The following is a 15,200-nucleotide window of genomic DNA, read 5'->3' on the forward strand; positions in this document are numbered from 1 at the left end:
AATCTTAGAATGGCACAGCAAGAAGGGACTGGATAATCCTTTTGCCTCAATTCTCAGTTATACACATATATAAACTGAAGAAGTTGAAATCAGGTTGGTCGATCTGTCCCAGATCCCATAGCTACTAGTACTCAAATTTTTATAAACGTAATGAAATATTTGTAAGTGTATCTATACTAGGAAAGTGAATCTCTTTAGTATTCCAATATCAAAATATTTTCAAATGACCCTAAAGCAATGAACATAGTACCTAAGATGACCTCTCCCTGTTAAAAATCTATGGGTTGTTAGGTTTTAAGTCTCTTTTCTTTTTTTTTTCTTTTTTTGCATTCACCATTCACTCAAAATTTTTTGAGTTTACTTTGGTTCATACTCCCTTCCTTTTCTGTAATGGATTATGCCTAGTTAGTTTTAGTACCCATTTAAACTTTCCAGAAATAATTTTTTCTATTTATAAGAACTGAAGAGGTGAGATTGGTTCAAGATGGCGGAGTAGAAGGATGCGCGCTCACACCCTCTTGTGAGAGCACTGGAATCACAACTAACTGCTGAACGATCATTGACAGGAAGACACTGGAACTCATCAAAAAAGATACCCCACATCCAAATACAAAGGAGAAGCCGCAGTGAGACGGTAGGAGGGGCACAATCACAATCAAATCAAATCCCATAACTGCTGGGTGGGTGACTCACAAACTGGGGAACACTTATACCACAGAAGTCCACCCACTGGAGTGAAGGTTCAGAGCCCCACGTCAGGCTTCCCAACCTGGGGGTCCAGCAACAGGAGGAGAAATTCCAAGAGAATCATGCTCTGAAGGCTACCAGGATTTGATTGCAGGACTTCGACAGGACTGGGGGAAACAGAGACTCCACTCTTGGAAGGGCACACACAAAACAATGTGCACATCGGGACCCAGGGGAAGGAGCAGTGACCCCAGTGGAGACTGAACCAGACCTACCTGCTAGTGTTGGAGTGTTTCCTGCAGAGGCGGGGGTGGCTGTGGCTCATGATGGGGACAAGGACACTGGCAGCTGAAGTTCTGGAAGTACTCCTTGGCGTGAGCCCTCCCAGAGTCCGCCATTAGCCCCACCAAAGAGCAGGGTAGGTTCCAGTGCTGGGTCGCCTCAGGCCAAACAACCAACAGGGAGGGAACCCAGCCCCACTCATCAGCAGAGGAGCAGATTAAAGTTTTCCTGAGCTCTGCACACCAGAGCAACACCCAGCTCTACCCACCACCAATCCCTACCATCAGGAAGCTTGCACAAGCCTCTTAGGTAGCCTCATCCACCAGAGGGCAGAGAGCAGAAGCAAGAAGAACTACAATCCTGCAGCCTGTGGAAGGAAACCACATTCACAGAAAGACAGACAAAATGAAAAGGCAGAGGAATTTGTACCAGATGAAGGAACAAGATAAACCCCCGAAAAACAAATAAATGGAGATAGGCAACCTTCCAGAAAAAGAATTCAGAATAATGATAGTGAAGATGATCCAGGACCTCAGAAAAAGAATGGAGGCAAAGATCAAGAAGATGGAAGAAATGTTTAACAAAGACCTAGAAGAATTAAAGAACAAACACCTAGAAGAATTAAAGAACAAACAAAGATGAACAATACAAAAAGTAAAATGAAAAATACACTAGAAGGAATCAATAGCAGAATAATTGAGTAAAAAAACAACAGATAAGTGACCTAGAAGACAGAATAGTGGAATTCACTGCCACAGAACAGAATAAAGAAAAAAGAATGAGAAGAAATGAAGACAGCCTAAGAGACCTCTGGGACAAGATTAACCACAACAACATTTGCATTATAGGGGTCCCAGAAGAAGGAGAGAGAGAAAGGACCCGAGAAAATATTTGAAGAGATTATAGTTGAAAAATTCCCTAACACAGGAGAGGAAATAGCCACCCAAGTCCAGGAGGTGCAGAGTCCCATACAGGAGAAACACACCAAGACACAGAGTAATCAAATTGACAAAAACAAAGAAAAACTACTGAAAGCAACAAGGGAAAAACGACAAACAACATACAAGGGAACTCCCATAAGGTTAACAGCTGATTTCTCAGAGGAAACTCTATAAGCCAGAAGGGAGTGGCATGATATATTTAAAGTGATGAAAGGGAAGAACCTACGATCAAGATTACTCTACCAAGCAAGGATCTCATTCAGATTCAACAGAGAAATCAAAAGTTTTACAGACAAGCAAAAGCAAAGAGAATTCAGCAGCAACAAAGCAGCTCTACAAATGCTAAAGGAACTTCTCTAAGTGAGAAACACAAGAGAAGAAAAGGACCTACAAAAACAAACCCGTAACAATTAAGAAAATGGTAATAGGAACATACATATTGATAATTACCTTAAACGTGAATGGATTAAATGCTCCAACCAAAAGACACAGGCTTGCTGAATGGATACAAAAACAAGACCCATATATATGCTGTCTTCAAGAGACCCATTTCAGACCTAGAGACACATACAGACTGAAAGTGAGGGGGTGGAAAAAGATACTCCATGCAAATGGAAATCAAAAGAAAGCTGCAGTAGCAATACTCATGTCAGCTAAAATAGACTTTAAAATAAAGAATGTTACAAGAGACAAGGAAGGCCACTGCATAATGATCAAGGGATCAATCCAAGAAGAACATATAACAATTATAAATATATATGCACCCAACGTAGGAGCACCTCAATACATAAGGCAACTGCTAACAGCTATAAAAGAGGAAATTGACAGTAACACAGTAATAGTGGGGGACTTTAACACCTCACTTACACCAACAGACAAATCATCCAAAATGAAAATAAATACGGAAACAGAAGCTTTAAATGACACAACAGACCAGAGAGATTTAATTGATATTTATAGGACATTCCATCTGAAAACAGCAGATTACACTTTCTTCTCAAGTGCACACGGAACATTCTCCAGGAGAGATCACAGCTTGGGTCACAAATCAAGCCTCAGTAAATTTAAGAAAACTGAAATCATATCAAGTATCTTTTCCGACCACAATACTGTGAGATTAGAAATCAATAACGGGGAAAAAAAATGTAAAAAACACTAACACATGGAGGCTAAACAATAGGCTACTAAATAACCAAGAGATCACTGAAGAAATCAAAGAGGAAATCAAAAAACACCTAGACACAGATTACAATGAAAACACGACGATCCAAAACCTATGGGATGCAGCAAAAGCCGTTCTAAGAGGGAAGTTTACAGCAATACAAGCCTACCTCAAGAAACAAGAAAAATCTCAAATAAACAATCTAACCTTATGCCTAAAGGAACTAGAGAAAGAAGAAGAAACAAAACCCAAAGTTAGAAGGAAAGAAATCATAAAGATCAGAGCAGAAATAAATGAAATAAAAACAAAGAAAACAATAGCAAAGATCAATAAAACTAAAAGCTGGTTCTTTTGAGAAGATAAACAAAATTGATAAACCACTAGCCAGACTCATCAAGAAAAAGAGGGAAAGGACTCAAATCGATAAAATTAGAAATGGAAAAGAAGTTACCACAGACACCGCAGAAATACAAAGCATCCTAAGAGACTACTACAAGCAACTCTATGCCAATAAAATGGACAATCTGAAAGAAACGGACAAATTCTTAGAAAGGTATAACCTTCCAAGTCTGAACCAGGAAGAAGTAGAAAATATGAACAGACCAGTAACAAGCACTGAAATTGAAATTGTGATTTAAAATCTTCCAACAAACAAAAGTCCAGGACCAGATAGCTTCACAGGCAAATTCTATCAAACATTTAGAGAAGAGCTAACACCCATCCTTCTCAAACTCTTCCAAAAAATTGCAGAGGACGGAACACTCCCAAACTCATTCTATGAGGCCACCATCTCCCTGATACCAAAACCAGACAAAGATACTACTAAAAAGGAAAATTACAGACCAATTATCACTGATGAATACAGATGCAAAAATCCTCAACAAATTACAAGCAAACAGAATCCAACAACACATTAAAAGGATCACACACTTCCCTGGTGGCGCAGCGGTTGAGAGTCCGCCTGCCAATGCAAGGGACACGGGTTCGTGCCCTGGTCCAGGAAGATCCCACATGCCGTGGAGCAGCTGGGCCTGTGAGCCATGGTTGCCGAACCTGCACATCCGGAGCCTGTGCTCCGCAATGGGAGAGGCCACAACACTGAGAGGCCCACGTACCACAAAAAAAAAAAAAAAAAAAAAGGATCATACACCATGATCAAGTGGGATTTATCCCACGGATGCAAGGATTCTTCAATATATGCAAATCAATATGGTGTATCAATTATACACCATATTAACAAATTGAAGAAAAACCGTATCATCATCTCAATAGATACAGAAAAAGCTTTTGACAAAATTCAACACCCAGTTATGATAAAAACTCTCCAGATAGTGGGCATAGAGGGAAACTACCTCAACATAATAAAAGCCATATACAATAAACCCACAGCAAACATCATCCTCAATGGTGAAAAACTGAAAGCATTTCCTCTAAGATCAGGAACAAGAAAACTATGTCTACTCTCGCCACTATTGTTCAACATAGTTTTGGAAGTCCTAGCCATGGCAATCAGAGAAGAAAAAGAAATACAAATTGGAAAAGAAGAAGTGAAACTGTCACTGTTTGCAGATGACATGATACTATACATAGAGAATCCTAAAGATTCCACCAGAAAACTACTAGAGCTAATCAATGCATCTGGTAAAGTTGCAAGATACAAAATTAATACACAGAAATCTCTTGCATTCCTATACACTAATGATGAAAAATCTGAAAGAGAAATTATGGAAACACTCCCATTTACCATTGCAACAAAAAGAATAAAATACCTAGGAATAAACCTACCTAGGGAGACAAAATACCTCTATGCAGAAAACTGTAAGACACTGATGAAAGAAATTAAAGATGATACCAACAGATGGAGAGATATACCATGTTCTTGGATTGGAAGAATCAATACTGTGAAGATGACTATACTACTCAAAGCAATCTACAGATTCAATGCAATCCCTATCAAATTACCAACAGCGTGTTTTTTTTACAGAACTAGAACAAAAAAATCTTAAAATTTGTATGGAGACACACAAGACCCCAAATAGCCAAAGCAGTCCTGAGGGAAAAAAACGGAGCTGGAGGAATCAGAGTCCCTGACTTCAGACTGTATTACAAAGCTACAGTAATCAAGACAATATGGTAGGGAAGAGATATGGGAACATATAGATATGTATAACTGATTCACTTTGTTATAAAGCAGAAACTAACACACCACTGTAAAGCAATTATACCCCAATAAAGATGTTAAAAAAAAAAAAAAGACAATATGGTACCAGCACAAAAACAGAAATATAGATCAACGGAACAGGACAGAAACCTGAGATAAACCCACACACCTATGGTCAACTAATCTATGACAAAGGAGGCAAGGATATACAATGGAGAAAAGACAGTCTCTTCAATAAGTGGTGCTGGGAAAACTGGACAGCTATGTGTAAAAGAATGAAATTAGAACACTCGCCAACACCATACACAAAAATAAACTCAAAATGGATTAGAGACCTACATGTAAGACCGGACACTACAAAACTCTTAGAGGAAAACATAGGAAGAACACTCCGACATAAATCACAGCAAGATCTTTTTTGATCCACCTTAGAGTAATGGAAATAAAAACAAAAATAAACAAATGGGATCTAATGAAACTTAAAGGCTTTTGCAAAGCAAAGGAATCTACAAGCAAGACGAAAAGACAACCCACAGAATGGGAGAAAATATTTGCAAACGAATCAACGGACATTAAAGGATTAATCTCCAAAATATATAAACAGCTCATGCAGCTCAATATTTAAGAAACAAACAACCGAATCCAAAAATGGGCAGAAGACCTAAGTAGACATTTCTCCAAAGAAGACATACAGATGGCCAAGAAGCACATGAAAAGCTGCTCAACATCACTAATTATTAGAGAAATGCAAATCAAAACTACAATGAGGTATCATCTCACACCAGTTAGAATGGGCATCATTAGAAAATCACAGACAACAAATGCTGGAGAGGTGTGGAGAAAAGGGAACCCCCTTTCTTGCACTGTTGGTGGGAATGTAAAATGATACAGCCACTATGAGAACAGTACGGAGGTTCCTTAAAAAATTAAAAATATAATTACCATATGACCCAGCAATCCCACTACTGGACATATACCCAGAGAAAACCATAATTCAAAAACACACATGCACCCCAATGTTCACTTTAGCACTATTTACAATAGCCAGGTCATGGAAGCAACCTAAATGCCCATCGACAGACGAATGGATAAAGAAGATGTGGTACATATATACAATGGAATATTACTCAGCCATAAAAAGGAACAAAATTGGGTCATTTGTAAAGACGTGGATGGATCTAGAGACTGTCATACAGAGTGAAGTTAGAAAAATAAATATCGTATATTAACGCATATATGTGGAACCTAGAAAAATGGTACAGATCAACCGGTTTGCAGGGCAGAAATAGAGACACAGATGTAGAGAAAAAAACATATGGACACCAAGCGGGGAAAGCGGCAGTGGGGGTGGGGGTGGTGGGATGAATTGGGAGATTGGGATTGACATATATACACTAATATGTATGAAATAGATAACTAATAAGAACCTGCTATATAAAAAATGAATAAAATTCAGAAATTCAAAAAAAAAAGAACTGAAGAAAAAATAATTCCAAAAATGGCCAGCTATTTGCGGTAGCTACAAGTTTTACAGATTATGAGTGTGGTAGATGCATTCAACGTACTTTTTAATGCTTCCTTCACGAGTGACATGGAAAAGCTATATTGGGATGAGGCTTAGAATACTAAGAAATATAAGCATGTCAAATTTACACAGCTCATGATTCTTCAATTTCATAAACTTTAACTGGCTTAAAGTCAGTCCTCCTATCATAACTCCTCCCAAATTTTCAGGAATGCCAGGAAATATTGCTTGTATTCCACTAAATCTTTTCAGAGCTATGGTAACAAGTACATTTTAGCATGATGCAAGCAGTCAGAATGTTATTTGGTTAACAACTCAAAAGATTTAACATCTGAATAATCATCAAATTTTCTTTTACAGTGGAGCTCAGTGATACCACAGTACCAAATGCATTAATGTTAGGCTCCCTAAACATATGAACTCAATTCAAAACCAAATACCCTGGGAACTTCCCTGGCTGTCCAGGGGGCATGGGTTCAATCCCTGGTCAGGGAACTAAGATCCCACATGCCACGCGGTGTGGCCAAAAAAAAAAAAAACTAACTGCCCCAAAGGAAACCCAGGAAGAACTACTATAAGGAAGAAAAGAGAAAAATAGAGTTTAAAGATAGCTAATGACCAAAAGATATACCTAAGGTAAAAGGTGAAATCTCAAGTGATTTGTCTACCGACCATCAGCCAGTTTAGACTTTTTAAATGTTAAAAAAAAGCGTAGGAATTTGCACTATTATTTGTCCTTGGGACAATACCAAGGACAAATAATTGCTTGCTATGTCTTTTACAGACCAAGAGTAAAAGCCCTGGCTCTAACTCTCACTGAAAGTTTCAACCCAAGTATTCTAAATCAAACAGTCTCTTTTCCCAAGTTGTAAAAGCATAACCGCTTCTTCCTGTGAAAAATTTTCAGCATATTTGTTCATCATATATACTTATGGCTTACATATTTATTCATCCTGCTGCAATTCCATTAATCAAAAAAGTTACATAAAACCCAAAACACTGATTTAGGCAGTATTAGGTAAAACATGCTAGAAAACTTAAAAGATATGGCAACCCCATTCCTTCTGAGAATGGACACATGTGAGGGGGGAAAATCAGTGGCAGGGAAAATTATCCTATATCACAGTATTCTAACTTGCTATCATGGTTACGTCTTGATACTACAATAGCAGTGAGGACCAAAACCAATTTCATTTGTAATGTCCCTACCCAGGAATCTGAACGTGTAGCAGGCAATCAAATATTTATTTATGGTCAGTAACATCTTAAACCTTGAGTCCCTTAAAAAAAGGAAAATAAAAACATTCAGTAAAACTTTCAACATTCCATCTATGTTGAATAAGAAAAATTAAACATTTCTTAAGAAATGTCATCAACTTCTAGTTCTCAACTCGAACAGAGCTGTTCCATCTTTAACAGATTCATAACCAATACTAAAATTTTCTAATCAATTACTAATTACAACTAGAGAAGCTGCCTTACTAACTTTGATTTATGTACTAACACACAAAAGGGAAAATACAATAAAGTGTGTTGATGTTCTCATATACAAAAGGCAAACATTTTGAAAGGGAGTGTTAATTTATAGAGAATGTTGAAGTACCACTCTACTAGCCTATTTTTTTAAAAGATCAGTTATATATGCAAACACCTTTTTTTTCTATCTTAAATCTACTGGGTTGTCCCTTTTAACTCAAAAATAGCTCTGGTTTAATAAACACAGCTCTAAATAACTTAAAGGAATAAAACACTTTATTTTAAAAATTCAAATACGTCTTCAGATGAAAGCTGCCCCTTTACTGAACACCCACAAGTTCCAAGCATTGTACAAAACATTAAAACATTTGTTCATACTCTTTTAGAGCAAAACTGCCTCTTCTGCCACACTCGTTTTTGCATGACGTTGACATTTTAGCTCCACTGTCATAAACTGACCAGCTCTTCAAGATTTGATCATGAAACGAGTTTCTGATCCATAGATGTAGATCATGAAGTTAATGCCGAAGTCAACTGGTGAAGTTTCTCTGTCAACTGTTACACTTAACGTCCTCTTCCTGATTAAGAGAAAATGAAAGTATTAAGGGTACAGAAAAATGAATATTTAATAATACTATTACCCAAAACTCAAGTCTAAAATCAGCATTAGTTCTTGTAAGGTTTAGCAAAAGTATTTTACCAAATTTAACTGTCATTTGTATTATACTTTTTTGTTTTTCAAATTAATAATACAGCAAAGTAAAGTAGAAGTAGGTGAAAAAATTCAAAGGGAAAAGTGATATAAAATGAAACTATCTATTAGGCTAAAGCAAAGAACACCATGGTGTTCTATGTACTTGCTGGCAAACAGAAATAAAAGTTGGTAGACATTACCACTCCTAGAAATTCAGTCATTTAAAGTTTTTTTTCCACTCACCTCTAAAACCACCACCCCCTCTTCCTCCTCTGAAACCTCCACCTCCACTTCCTCTTCCACCTCTAAAACCACCTAAAAATAAAGGAAACATTCATTAACTGTAACTTATCATATTTTGATAAGCCTATAAATATCAATATAATTCTTGTAATAGTAATGAATATATACTCACATATTTTACCTCACAGAAAATTTTAAGATAAAAATGGAGAAACTGTCCAGCAGCAGGCTAAAATCCTAGGTTACAACTTTTTAAACAAGCTTTCTGTTTTAATAAATTAGAAAAGCTTGTTACCTTAAAGGTCAATTTAGCCCTACCATTAAATGCATGAGTACCTCAACTTTTGCTCATTATATATACTTTTTATTTAAATTGTTTTTATCCTAAGAACAAAGGGTAGCAGGTATGGGTGGTTTAGCTCTGGGGATACTACCATAAATACAATGTTTAAGGTCAATGGAGCTGCAAACAGATCAACACTGATGGTCACATGCTGATGAGCCTTGAAATTTAAAATTTTTAAAGCATTTTTTTCTATTATCCATCACGTTTGGCTTCCTATTGCAGTCTTTATTTTTACTCATTTTGGGGGCTAACTTTGTAAAGAATGATGAAATATAAAAAGAGAAATTATAAAATGAGGAAACAAACACATACTTCCAAAATACTGATATAAAAAAATTAAGATTTTAAGAAAATATAGTTGTGAATGCTTTAAAATGTCATATATGAGACTGAATATAGAATGGAAATGAGGGGATCTCCATTCATCAAATTCTTAAAGGGGTACTCCCCAAAATACTTAAAGATATATGTGAATATCTCTTTAGAGATTATCTCCAAGCTATTTGGACCCAAAAAAGGTACATTTAAGGAGTGAAGTGATAATTACATTGAGAGGCAAAAGTGAGAACAGGATTCTCTCTTTTCTGACCCTGTCCCAGAAGCTGTCCAACCCCGCTGTGCAGCTCCTCTTCCTCATCTCTTTGACTCTGCCCATCACCCAGTCACCCACCCACCACACCACTTGCAGATCTAAGCACAGCCAATGCTGTATCCCACCTCATCCCCAGCCCTGCTCATCATCCAACTGCCCACAATGATGAATGTACCCAAGCTGTGGGGAAATACATATACCAAAATACTGAAATCAAAGCAATAAACTTATGGTAATAGTCTTTGGCATGACATCAGAAGATACAGGTTTTATTTCTGAGCTGCCAATTGTGTGATTAGAGCAAATTAACTTTTGTAAGCCTGCATTTCCTCATCCATAAAAAAAGGGTATCACCCACCTTCACAAGGTTTTGCTAAATATTAAAAGAATATACTTGGATGTTAAAAGAATATATGACCAGCTCTTGGCATATAATCACCACTCAATGATGTTAACTAAAAATTTAAAATTCAATTAAGATAATACTATACTTTACAGAAACTAAGCATTACTACTATGGTAATGTGCCAAGATTGGAAACAGCTTTATGAAAAAAGACAAATAAGCATAAGGGAGGTCCGCCTCTATACAAGACTAAATTGTGCTATACAAGTTGGCTGCGGCTTTGAAATCTCATTAGAAATCTCCCCCGCAGGTAACTTACCACCCCTCGCACCTCTGCCACCTCCGCCTCTTCCTCCTCCTCGACCTCCCCTGCCACCGCCTCTGGGAGGCCCCTTCTCACCCGGAGGTCGAGGTAGAAACCTCTGCAACGGCAGCAGCTTATATGGGTCTATATAAAACTGGAAGTATAACAGAAATAATTAGTGTGATGTACTTCACACTCATTATGTCCAAAACTGAATTCATTATCTTCCCCTAATTCCCTTCTTCTCCAGTACTGCCCATTTCAGTGAATGGTGACACCGTCCACAAAGCTGTTGCAATCAGACATCTGAAAGATGGTGATATTTTTTACTTCATCTTCAATAGCTAACCAGTTACCAAGACCTATCGATTCTACTTCCTATATTTCTCATTAAACCATCCACTTTTCTCCATTTCCACTCTTTCGGGACTAAAGCAACAGCATCCAACCTGGCCCCTTCACACACAGTACTGACCTCTTTCCAGGGTGCTCTTTTATTTTTCTAACACTCTCTTTTAAGTATAAATTTAACCATATATACCCTGATAGTTAAAAACAAAATGAAGACTAAAGTCTAAATCCTTTCCCACGGCCTGAAGGCCTTACGTAATCTAGCCCCTGCCTACCTCGCTAGTCGCTACTTCACAACTTTCCCCACCCCTCCTAAATGTTCTGTGACCAAGCTCTACCTCTGCCTTTTTCAGATCCTTAAGGTGGCTTTACTGTCAGACTTGCACACGCTGTTTTCCTTACTTGAAATGCACTTCCTCCTCCTCTGTGACTAGAGCAGTGGTTCCCAAGTGCTAGCCTGACCTTCATCAAAGTCATCCAGAAGTTTCCTTTTAAAAACTGAATCCTCGTCCCTACCTAACACCTACTCGGTCAAACTTCTAGGAGTGGGACCTAGAAATACATCTTCTTAAAAGCTCCCTCAGGTAATTCTGACGGGCAACCAGGTTTGGGAGTCACCTGTGGTCAACTTTCAGGTCTCTGCTTCAAACTCACATTCTCAGAAAGCCAATGCACTAAATTTGGTCCCACGACTAACATTCTCATACCAACATGTATGATTCCTTTACAGCATATATCATAATGTTATTGAAATATCTGTGAAATCATTTAATATCTGATTTCTCCCAAATAATATAAGCTTTATAACTTAACATTATACTTAGAATGAAAGCTTTTCAATAAGATTTGTACATAAAATAAAAAATGTACTCCAGCAGTTACAGAATTGCTAATATGACCACAGATTACTTTCTGAAAACCTGAATTAAACACATTACTTTTAAAGATTAGTAAGTTCAATGTCTAAAATACAGAACATCTCAGTTTAAGAGCTTCACTAGTGATACACTGGAGAAGTCGCAAGTGCCTTAAGTAAAACTGTCCTAAGGTAGATCATTCGTTTATAAAACCAAGGATCCAGGTATCATAAACTTGACTCACCTTCTGCAGTTTTTTAAAGGAAGATGCCTTCATGTTCTCTGACAATTTAACTGAAAAATACTATTAATTTTATTAAGGAATAAGCAATTAATATCAAAGATAATCTTCTGAATTCACGTGTAATTTTTAAAATAACAAGGTTAGAATATACAGAAATATTTAGGAAAAGTAAGAAATGAGTCTCCAAACAGAAGTGAAATTTTAATTTTTGTTTTAAAACTTCCAATTCCACCATCCTATTGCAGTGGCATCATCACATCCAAAGCAAAGTACCTCAACCCTGTGGCACTGATCCAAGTGGCAATCATTTCTAAAACCCTCCAAAAAGGAAGTCACACTTATAAGGCCTATCTTTTCAATATATGTGAAAATATATCCCCCCTCTTGATTCTCCTTTATGGTCCAATCTTAGCAATACTCCATCCACTTTAATGAAGCAGCAAGTTTAGTTTAATCAATACTTAACCCCAGAAAAAACAAACAGTAACCTTTTAATGAGATAGCTACATCTTCCAATTAAAAAGGATACAAAATCTCTAAGTTGTCCAAATATTTCATCCACCTTTCCAATTTGTTCTTTGTTTTCTAAATAAACTGGAGCATTGAAATAAGGCACCTTATTTTCATCTGTGGTACATTTACAAACTATGTCATCCTCACAGGGGTGCAGGAACTCTCCTAATACTGAAATAGGACATGAAAATGTTAAAATATAAAACAATTTCAAATGATACTGACCAACCTCTTCTGGAAGCTTTCCTCTTGGCCGCCTGGGATTTCACCATATCTGTTCTGAGGCAGAAAAGTCTTCCTGGGTTAGTATACCAACTGCACAAAATACTAGCTATGTGACCTGGGGTACGGGTCTCACCTTCTCTGTGCTTCAGTGTCTTCATCTTTAATGTAGGGCTAACAACAGTACTGACACTTAACGTATAGTATTGTGAAGATCAAGTGCAATAATAAATGTCAAGTGCTTAGAAAATGCCTGGCATACTGAGACCACTCAATCTACAATAACAGTTATTTTACTATAATAACTATTATTATTTGATTAAACAACACTATGCCTCATTCTATTGTCTCTTCCTTCTCCCCATCCCTAAGTCTAAGTCAGTCTTTGTTGTTCTCTGGCCCTTTCTTTTTTTCCTCCCCTTTCCTAAGTTCCTACTACCACCTCTTCACCAATGACTCTTCGATCTTTTCCAAAGAAGTCTGGAATCTCAAAATAACTACCTATATATCTGACTCACACTCACCCCAAACTAAAATACTCAGCATATTCCTGCAAAACCGACTCTCAATTCCTATCACCCAAGCTCAAAACATGGAGCCTTTTATTCCTAGTATTAGCCAAGTTCTACTGAGTCTGTTTCCACTGAAATCTCTCTCCCATCGAACCCTTCTTTTTTCCCTCACTTTCACCATGCTCTGATGTGTCATGCATGGACCGCTGTGGGGCGAGGACCTTTGACTCTAGCCGTTGACCTCTTCAAACCAGTCTGCATACTGATCCATCCTACTCTTTATATTAGACTCTGTTCATCCTTTCTCTTCTCTGATGTAGGCTTCTACCGTCAAATCTCTGTCTCACTTTCCATGACTTCCATCCTACCTCTTTGATAATTACTCCAAAACTCCTCTAATTAGGTCTTTTTCTTGACTCCCCCCAGTAGTTTCCCTTCTGAGCAAGTTTTTTTACTCACTTCACTTAGTTATGAGTAGCAATTAAAAGCATGGGCTTTGGGGTCAGGAAACCTGGCTTTGTATCTCAAATACATCACTTACTGATCACTTCTCACTATGACCCTAGCAAAGAAACTTAACGCTGAATCAGTTTTCTTATCTGTAAAATGGGGACAGTAGGGGTAAACGCACAATATTACGTAGTTGTATCTCCCTTTCAGCCCAAACCCAAATTCCATCTCCACGATGCATTCTAACTGTCCTTCAGCTTTCTTATCTCCCCCTTACTTCTACAGCACGATTATACGTCACTTTACAGCCTCTCCAGAGGCTTGACTCCCCGATCAAGCAGCAACCTCCGTAGGAGAGAGAGCTGCTGGATCTATCTTTCAGCACCTGACTCCCAGTCAAACTTACTAATAACACAAACCCACAACCTCCGTCCCCCGACCCCACTCCACCCTCGCCCCGCGGTGGGCCAAGCTTTGAAGATTACTTACAAACTACTTGCTCTGGAGGTCCGTGGTCCTGGCCTCTGTTAAAAGCTCCGCGGCCGCCCCCTCGTCCAAATCCTCCTCTGCCGCCGCCGCCGCCTCTGAAATTGCCGCCGCCTCCACCTCGGAAGTGGTGGTTGCTGCTGCCGCCGCGACCGAAGCCGCCACCTCGACTAAAGCCTCCGCGACCTCCGCCACGAAAAGACATGCTCGCTCCCACCTGGTTAGAAAAACAGGGCGTGCCTTTCAGTCACTGTGGCCTCTGGGAGCACCACCGAACCCCTCTGAGCCTCAGTCAGAAACCATAAAAGTAGACAACAATAATAATAGCAACCCTGCCACCTCACCCATGGCCAGGCGGCCAGCGACGAGCCCGAAGAGTGAGTGTCCCCTCCCCAAAGCCCTGTGAGCGCTGACCATCCACTCACCAGCCCCGTCACCCCCGGTGAGTACTTCCTCCCCCAGCTGGCAGCAAGGTCTTCAGCCGCATTCCCCTCCTCCCTCCGCTGGGTTCCACCTCCAGCATCCTCAGACCGACCGGCCCCCTCCCGCCACTCACCGGCGCCACGTGCACCTCAGGCCCGGAGGCTCACACTCTCCCGCACGGTACTTCCGCCGCACAAGAGCCTCTTCGGCTACCGTACCGGCACAAAACGGAGGTGGGGAGGGAACCAAATAGAAACTCGAATAACTGGTTCAGAAAGCCAGCCAGTCACCCGCGGAATCAGGGACGCTGTCACCTGCCCGAAAAAGCCTTCAGCGATGGAAGGGTATCAATAATATCTAACGTCAACCGCTACTTTACGACAG

General features: G+C 39.0%; 1 protein-coding gene across 1 annotated transcript; it reads right to left on the reverse strand.

Annotated features, from left to right (window-relative positions):
* Positions 1 to 8,785: 8,785 nt before the first annotated feature.
* Positions 8,786 to 15,151, reverse strand: GAR1 (GAR1 ribonucleoprotein; the record flags this gene model as incomplete). The annotated part of the gene is made up of 8 exons (XM_082838132.1): positions 14,950 to 15,151; positions 14,397 to 14,610; positions 12,740 to 12,894; positions 12,211 to 12,270; positions 10,786 to 10,912; positions 10,285 to 10,289; positions 9,172 to 9,243; positions 8,786 to 8,812 (listed from the first exon to the last, which is right to left on the reverse strand). The coding sequence occupies exons 2-8, from the start codon at positions 14,596 to 14,598 to the stop codon at positions 8,786 to 8,788; spliced, it is 648 nt and encodes a 215-aa protein (XP_082694258.1). The 5' UTR covers positions 14,599 to 14,610; positions 14,950 to 15,151.
* Positions 15,152 to 15,200: the final 49 nt, after the last annotated feature.

Source organism: Leucopleurus acutus, assembly GCF_964270905.1.
Source record: "Leucopleurus acutus genome assembly, chromosome: 4".
Taxonomy (NCBI): domain Eukaryota; kingdom Metazoa; phylum Chordata; class Mammalia; order Artiodactyla; family Delphinidae; genus Leucopleurus; species Leucopleurus acutus.